The sequence below is a fragment of the Lepidochelys kempii genome, chromosome 23, assembly GCF_965140285.1.
Source record: "Lepidochelys kempii isolate rLepKem1 chromosome 23, rLepKem1.hap1, whole genome shotgun sequence".
Taxonomy (NCBI): Eukaryota; Metazoa; Chordata; order Testudines; family Cheloniidae; genus Lepidochelys; species Lepidochelys kempii.
In genome coordinates, this window is record NC_136402.1 from 16,778,624 (window position 1) to 16,786,041 (window position 7,418).

A 7,418-nucleotide genomic window follows, 5' to 3' on the forward strand; every position below is an offset into this window, starting at 1 on the left:
TGAGAATCCCAGGGCTTTGCGGTGCCCCCCAAGGGCTGCCCCCATCGGGGGGGGGGTCACTGATTCTCAGGCCCAAAGGCCCCATGTAGGAATCTGCCCGCAGCTGCCCTCCCACCACCAGGCTGCCAAGCCTGTGGACTCAGATTTGTTGCCCTCTCTAGGGACCTGCCACCAGTCTCTGCCCCCCTGCACCTGCCCTGGGGGGGGAGCAGCCAAGCTAGGCTCCTGGCATCACTTTAAGGCAGGTTTTCTGGGAACTCACCAGACTCATCCCCGGCCTCCTGGAATTGGGGCCCTGGGTGCCCCAAGGCCGAAGCCAATTGCTGCTCTGCGACACGCCTGTGGCCCCCTGGGAGCTCGGGTTCGGCCACCATTCGCTGCGCCCAGACGTTTACATTTCCCTGGAGCCGTGTTTAAACACGCTGGGGGCTCGGGCCCTGCCAATCCGGGTTGCTCTGTAGGACTGACTTGCTCTAGGTGGGTAATTCTCCTCGCCCCCAAGTTTGGGGTCATCTGTAGCCTTTAGGGGGGCTGGTTTCATGTTTTCCTCCAACTTCTTGGTAAAAACATTACCCCGCACAGGGCCATGACCAGTTCCTTGCGGGACACCCCGAACATGCCTGACGATTCCCTGCCTAGAACTCTGTTGGGAGCCCGCGCAGCCAGTGTTCAATCTGTTTAACAGGGGCCATGTTAATTTTATATGGGTCGCGTTTTTAATCAAACTGGCCCTGTGTACCAAGGCAAACACCTCAGCACAATTACCTCGCCACAAGTTAGTTTGATGAGCTGGTTTTCATAAACCCGTGTTCATTGGCATTAATGGCATCACCCACCTCTCAGTTATTAATCGAGTTACATATCAGCCTCACTGTTATCTTGCCCGGATCAACGTCTGGCTTCAATTACCTGGGTCTGCCCATTTACCCTTTTTCAATATTAGCACAACACTGGCTTTCATCCTGTCTTCTGGCACTTCCCAAGCGTGCTGAGACATTGGAAAAAAGCAACAGTAATGGTCCAGCAAGCTCCTCGGCCAGCTCTTTTAAAACTCTTGGATGGACGTTATCTGGACCTGATTTAAAAATATCTCACTTCAATAGCTGCTGTTCACCAGCCTCTGGAGATACTAGTGGAATGGAAAGTGTTATCATGAATTATGACTACATTTTTTTTTTACTCAAATACAGATCAGAAATATTGAACAATTCTGTCTTTTCTGCATTATTATTGCTATTTTAACATGTTCATCTAGGAGTGGACCAATACCACTAATATACTTAAAATAACTCTTTCAGTGTCCTTAATTATGCTGGCCATGGATGTCTCCTGGTGTCCTTTTCCTTCCCTTATCAATTTTCTACAATTCCTAATTGCTGATTATTATTAGCAACTACCCCTTGCTTCCATTTGTTACATTATTTCATAGGTCCTTTTGCTTCCCCTTTCAATTAGGCTGTTTTATTTTTTAAAACCCATCCAGCCTTTCTCACTCCTGGCTTTTTGGACAGCCCGTTAAATGTTTTTGAACGATTCTCCATTTCGGTTTGAAACTTTCCTCCTAGCTGCTTTGCCTCAGAATTGTTTCTGGCTTTGTGAAATCAGCCCCAGCTGGGACAGGGCTGGACTCTGCTTGCACGTTATAAATGTGATCACATCCCCATCACTTGTGCCACCAACGCAGTTTAGTCCGGTGATCCTGTTCCGCTTTATGCGGCTACCCTTGGGCCCGCCGGGGGGGGGGGGGGTGGGGGGTTTGCAACGCTTCAAGTTAGCAAATTGTCAGCTCTAGTTTTAGGAAGTCCAGGGGCAGTTGGTTTGGGCGGCAGGGGACCAGGGTTCTAGATCTATCCCATGTGTTCCAGAGCCACCAGCAGGATTTGCCCTGCTGGGTTCCAGATCAACGCCCTGCGTTTATCCGCTCCCGTGCTTCAGACCCCCTCCGGTTCTAGATGGATGCCTGCGTCCATGGGCTGGTGCATGGTCTAGATCCACACCCCTGTTCTGGAGCCCCAGGCCCATTCCCCGGTGATCTGCAGCTACCTCTGCCAGCACCCCCTTGTAGTTTTCCAGAGCCCCCACCTCACCTTTTCCAACCGTCTTTCCAGGTTATCAGCAACAGAATTAAGATGGCACATTTCCTGCCCCCCCCTTAACTCTGCCCCCACTGGGTAGCCATCCCCTTAACTCTGCCCAACAGACCTGGAACCTCCATCATGAAATCACCAGACATCTTTGTATGGCCTGGTGTGGGGAGGGGCTCCTGGCTGCAGGACGGAGGGGGGGTGGGGAAGGGGCACTAGGGAGACACAGGCTTAGTGGGGGGAGGGCTGGGGGGGGGAAAAACAGGCTGCAGACACAGGTGCGCTTCTGGCAGGAGGGGGGTTTATTGCAGGGAGGCAGCGCTTCCCCCACGCTGAAGCATCAGGTTAGATCCGGCAGTGAGGACTCGGGACCTGGCCCGGGGGGGCCCATCGTGTTGCCCCCCCCCCCCGGCGGGTGCTATTTCTCCAGGGGGGCGTAATTCAGCAGCTTCTCGATCAGATCCACGTGGGACAGGAGCATCCGCCGGCAGCAGTATCGCTTCAGCCCCAGGGCATCCAGGGCGTCCCTGGGCGGAGAGAGAGAGACAGGGCTGGGGGGGGGCTGCGGGTCTGGAGTGGGGCGCACCGGCCGGGCTGCGGGTCGGGAGTGGGGCGCACCGGCCGGGCTGGGGGGGGGGCTGCGGGCCGGGAGTGGGGCGCACCGGCCGGGCTGGGGGGGGGGGCTGCGGGCCGGGGAGTGGGGCGCACCGGCCGGGCTGCGGGGGGGGCTGCGGGCCGGGAGTGGGGCGCACCGGCCGGGCTGGGGGGGGGGGGCTGCGGGCCGGGAGTGGGGCGCACCGGCCGGGCTGAGGGGGGGGCTGCGGGCCGGGAGTGGGGCGCACCGGCCGGGCTGCGGGGGGGGCTGCGGGCCGGGAGTGGGGCGCACCCCCGCTTACCCCTCTGTGTACTCCGCCTGCAGCAGCCCCAGATACGCTTCCCACTTGTTGCCCACCACCTTCCCACAGGTGAAGCACCGGACCGGGATGATCATCCTGGGGGGGGAGACACTGAGCTGGGAATAGCGGGGGGGGGGCAGCGACCCCCGGCCCCAGAGACCCCCCCAATCCCCCGTCCCTTTGCACCCAACAGCCTCTGCCCCCCAGCAGCCGCGAGGGGCCTGGGGGGGGAGTCGGACACTCACCCTGCCCCCCCACAGCCGCGAGGGGCCGTGGGGGGGAGTCGGACACTCACCCTGCCCCCCCACAGCCGCGAGGGGCCGGGGGGGGGGGAGTCGGATACTCACCCTGCCCCCCCACAGCCGCGAGGGGCCGGGGGGGGAGTCGGATACTCACCCTGCCCCCCACACACACAGCCGCGAGGGGCCGGGGGGGGAGTCGGATACTCACCCTGCCCCCCCACACACAGCCGCGAGGGGCCGGGGGGGGGAGTCGGATACTCACCCTGCCCCCCCCACACAGCCGCGAGGGGCCGGGGGGGGGGTCGGATACTCACCCTGCCCCCCCCCACACACAGCCGCGAGGGGCCGGGGGGGGGGTCGGATACTCACCCTGCCCCCCCACACACACAGCCGCGAGGGGCCGGGGGGGGTCGGATACTCACCCTGCCCCCCCACACACAGCCGCGAGGGGCCGGGGGGGGGTCGGATACTCACCCTGCCCCCCCCCCACACAGCCGCGAGGGGCCGGGGGGGGGGAGTCAGACAGTCACCCTGCCCCCCCCACAGCTGCGAGGGGCCGGGGGGGGGGGAGTCGGACACTCACCCTGCGCAGCCCCCAGCGCTCAACTCGCCTCCTGCTGCGGCCGCTTGTTTTTGTCGGGTCGGCGCCGGCCGCTAGGGGGCGGCGGGGGGTGGGGCCAGCGGCGGGGGGAGGGGCAGATTCAGCCTCCTGCGCGCGGGGTTACGGGGGGGCGGCGGGGCAGGTTGGGGGGCTCAGGAGGACGGGTCTGAACCCGGAAACCAGCCCCCCCCACCTGGAACCGAACAGCCCCGGAGCCCCCCCCTTCAGCCCGTCACCCCCAATTCCCCCGCGGCCCCCCCGGCCCCCATAAGCTTTTCACCTCCCCCATAGACCCCCCCAACATCTCCCCCTCCATCCCCTTCCCCAGCCCCCGCCCCCAGAGACCCCCATCCCCTCCCCTATACACCCGAAGCCCCAGATCCCGCCCCCAGAGACCCCCCCAGCCCCTCCCCCATACAGCCCCAGCCCCTCCCCCTCCAGCCCCTTCCCCAGATCTCGCTCCCAGAGACCCCCAGCCCCTCCAGTCCCTTCCCCAGACCCCTCCCCCATACACGCCAGCCCCTCCCTCTCCAGCCCCTTCCCCAGACCCCGCCCCTCCTACTCCCTCCCATTTCCTCCCCCCCGCTGAGCCTGGAATTTCCCCCCATCCACCCTGCCCCCCCCGTGGCCGAGCGAGCAGCACCCGCAGTTTAGGGGGCTCCAGCAGCGCCCCCCGACCCCGCCCGGGGGCCCAGGTGAGGGGCGGCGCGACGCCCAGGGACCCGCTGAGAACGTTTGGCGGGGGGGGGGGCAGCGGATGCGATGGGGGGGGGCTGCTAGGACGGAACTTTCCAGCCCCCAAACTTCATGGGACTCGGGGGGCCGGGCGGGGGGCCACAACATCTCCACTTGCTCCCCCCGGGGAAGGGTGATATTCTGGGCAAACCGCCCCCCCTCCTCCCGCAGCTTCCCTGGGCCCAGTGGATCTGGGGACGGACGAGGGGACCCAGAACCCCCACGTGCTCCAGTCCCCCGGGACTAACAGGGAATGGGGGGGGCAAGGGAACCAGGATGGGTCACTGCCCCCCCCCGCCAGGTCAGGGACCAGCTGAGAGGCGAAGGGGAACCGAGCAAAGTGGGGTGGGGGGAGCCCGGGGCTGGGCTAGCAGGAGGCTGCAGGTCGGGAATGAGGGGCACCGGCAGGGTGGGGAGGAGCCCCCCCGAGGTGCTGCCCCCCAACACCCGGCTCTGCTGTCCCCCCACCCCCAGGTTCCTGCACTATGGGCCCGACCCAGCGCTGCCTCTTCTGTCTCAAGCTGGAGCTTTTCATCTTCAACTTGATCTTCTGGGTGAGTCTCGGCTGCGAGCGTCCCTGCAGCAGTGCCCGGGGGGGGCAGGTGGGGGGCGCTGGGTGGGGACTTGTGGCTGGGTGCCCCTGACCCCCCCCAGCTGGGGGGGGCTGTGTCACGCCAGGCAGGGGGCTGGGGGGCGCCGGGCGGGGGGCTGTGGCCAGGTACCCCTGACTCCCCCCCAGCTGTGGGGCACTGGGCATGGGGCTGTGGTTGGGTTCCCTGACCCCCCCAACTGTGGGGCACTGGGCTGTGGCTGGGTCCCCTAACCCCCCCCAACTAGGGGGCTGTGGGGCGCTGGGCTGTGGCTGGGTCCCCTGACCCCGCCCCCCCCAGCTGGGGGGCTGTGGGGCGCTGGGCGTGGGGCTTTGGCTTGCTCTCTCGCAGGGCCGGTTCTCCACCCTGTCGCTCTCGCTCCCGTCCCTGGGGGTCGCCGGGCTGGTGATGGCCGCGGGGGCTGTGGTGATGGCCCTGGGCTTCCTCGGCTGCCTGGGGGCCGCCACCGAGCAGCGCTGCCTCCTGCTGACGGTAGGGCCGGGGGCCGGACAAGTTGGGGGGCTGGGTGCAAGCTGGGGGGCAGGGCGCTCCACCTGTGGGGTAGGCCGGGGGCGGATACCGAGAGGGAGGTGTGGGTTACGAGTGGGGGGTCGAGCAGGGGGGGCGGGGCGGGGGGGCAGGCGGCATGTGGTGGGGGTGGTTTGGGGGTACGTGGGGAGGCTGGGGGGGCTGCCTGCAGGGGAGGGAGCACAAGGGGAGGGGAGAGGGATTACGGGCAGGGGGCGGTACAGGCGGGGGCTATGTGGTGGGGGTGGCTTGGGGGGTACGTGGGGAGGCTGCCTGCAGGGGAGGGGGAACAAGGGGGGGTTACGGGCAGCGGGGAGCCTGGGACCCCCCCACTGCTGAGTGGGGAGGAGGGTCCCCCCGGCTGCCCTGGGGGGGGCTCTGATCCATCTCCCACTCCCCCAGTTCTTTGTGGTTCTCCTCACCATCGTCCTGCTGGAGCTGAGCGGGGGCCTGGCCTTCTACACCTGCCGGGGGCAGGTAAGGGGGCACCCCCTGCCTCTCCTCCCCCCACTGCATGGACCCCCCCCGGCCCCTCCCCCTGTTTACTGCCCCCCTGGCCGACCTGCTCTGGGTCTCAGTTTGACAGATACGCTCAGGACGACCTGAAGTTGGGGCTGCGGCGATACGGGGCCCCAGGGGAGCCGGGGCTGACCCAGGCCTGGGACACGGTGCAGACTGAGGTGAGTCCCCCCCCCCCGGCACCCTGCAGTCCCCCCCCCATCAGTCCCCCCTCCCCCAGTGTCTGACGCTCCTCTTCCCCCCAGTTCCGGTGCTGCGGGGTGCAGAATTACACCGACTGGTTTGAGGTGCGCAATGGGACGGGGGTGCCCCAGTCCTGCTGCCTGGAGCACGGCACCCCCTGCTCCGGCACTGGTGCCGCCTGGTGGCAGGAGGTGAGTGCCCCTCCCTGCCCTTAACAGCCCCCCCAGAACACCCCCACACCCCCCGTCTCCTGTGGCTCGGCGGGGCTAGGGCACAGTGGGAGGGGTGGCTGGTCACTGGGGCCGGGTAACACCCGGGGGGAGGGTGCAGCCAGTCGCTATGGCCAGGTAATGCCCAGGGGGAGGGGTGGCTGGTCACTATGGCTGCGTAAGGCCCTGGGGGGAGGGGTCAGCCGGTCAGTATTGCCAGGTAACAGCTTGGGGGGAGGGAGTACCTCGTCGGTACAGCCGGGTAATGTCTGGGCAGGAGGGGGTGGCTGGTCACTATTGCTGGGTAATGTCTGGGACGGTGAACGGGTGGACGGTCAATCCAGCCGGTAATGCCCCAAGGGATAAGGGGGCAGCTGGTCACTGTGGCCAGGTAATGCCCAGAGGGGACGTCCAGTCAGTCCATCTGGGTAACACCTGGGGGGAAGGGGGCAGTTGGTCATTATGGCTGAGTAATGCCTGGGACGAGGAGGGGGCGGCCATTGGTTCAGCCGGGTAAGGCCAGAGGAGGGGTCGGTCGGTCAGTAGGGGTGGGTAAGGCCCAAGGAGTGGGCGGTCCCTATGGCCCACGGGGGGGGGGGGGGTCGGTATGCCCGGGTAAGGCCTGAGGAGGGGGCGGTCCCTATGCCCGGGTAAGGGTAGCTGGTCACTACAGCCGGGTAAGACCCAAGGAGGGCACGGTCCCTACGGTTGGGTGAGGAGGGGACAGTCAGTATGGGTGGATAAGGCCACAGGAGGGGCCAGTCAGTATGGGTGGATAAGGCCCGAGGAGAGCATGGTCCCTATGGGCGGGTGAACTCTGAGATAGCGCGT

The 7,418-nt window shown here is 65.6% G+C and overlaps 2 protein-coding genes across 4 annotated transcripts; one reads left to right on the plus strand and one right to left on the minus strand.

Annotated features, from left to right (window-relative positions):
• Positions 1-2,368: 2,368 nt before the first annotated feature.
• LOC144929679 (DNA-directed RNA polymerases I, II, and III subunit RPABC5-like) lies at positions 2,369-3,914 on the minus strand. 2 transcript variants are annotated; one of them, XM_078850040.1, is made up of 3 exons: positions 3,806-3,914; positions 2,981-3,076; positions 2,369-2,611 (listed from the first exon to the last, which is right to left on the minus strand). In XM_078850040.1, the coding sequence occupies exons 2-3, from the start codon at positions 3,073-3,075 to the stop codon at positions 2,503-2,505; spliced, it is 204 nt and encodes a 67-aa protein (XP_078706166.1). In that variant the 5' UTR covers position 3,076; positions 3,806-3,914; the 3' UTR covers positions 2,369-2,502. The 2 variants fall into 2 exon arrangements, with proteins under 2 accessions (XP_078706166.1, XP_078706167.1); XM_078850041.1 differs by lacking the exon at positions 3,806-3,914 and adding an exon at positions 3,697-3,767.
• LOC144929677 (tetraspanin-4-like) lies at positions 3,888-6,608 on the plus strand. 2 transcript variants are annotated; one of them, XM_078850038.1, is made up of 6 exons: positions 3,891-4,518; positions 5,033-5,112; positions 5,449-5,640; positions 6,079-6,153; positions 6,255-6,356; positions 6,441-6,608. In XM_078850038.1, the coding sequence occupies exons 2-6, from the start codon at positions 5,044-5,046 to the stop codon at positions 6,591-6,593; spliced, it is 591 nt and encodes a 196-aa protein (XP_078706164.1). In that variant the 5' UTR covers positions 3,891-4,518; positions 5,033-5,043; the 3' UTR covers positions 6,594-6,608. The 2 variants fall into 2 exon arrangements, with proteins under 2 accessions (XP_078706165.1, XP_078706164.1); XM_078850039.1 differs by lacking the exon at positions 6,079-6,153 and having other exon boundaries at positions 3,888-4,518.
• Positions 6,609-7,418: the final 810 nt, after the last annotated feature.

Coding starts and splice junctions, on each gene's coding strand:
- LOC144929679 (XM_078850040.1), bottom strand. CDS start 3,075: ATGATCATCCCGGTCCGGTGCTTCACCTGTGGGAAGGTGGTGGGCAAC. Junction 2,612..2,980: donor CAGGCGGAGTACACAGAGGG/GTAAGCGGGGGT, acceptor CTCTCCGCCCAG/GGACGCCCTGGATGCCCTGG.
- LOC144929677 (XM_078850038.1), top strand. CDS start 5,044: ATGGGCCCGACCCAGCGCTGCCTCTTCTGTCTCAAGCTGGAGCTTTTC. Junction 5,113..5,448: donor TCTTCAACTTGATCTTCTGG/GTGAGTCTCGGC, acceptor CGCCCCCCCCAG/CTGGGGGGCTGTGGGGCGCT. Junction 6,154..6,254: donor TCTACACCTGCCGGGGGCAG/GTAAGGGGGCAC, acceptor TCTGGGTCTCAG/TTTGACAGATACGCTCAGGA.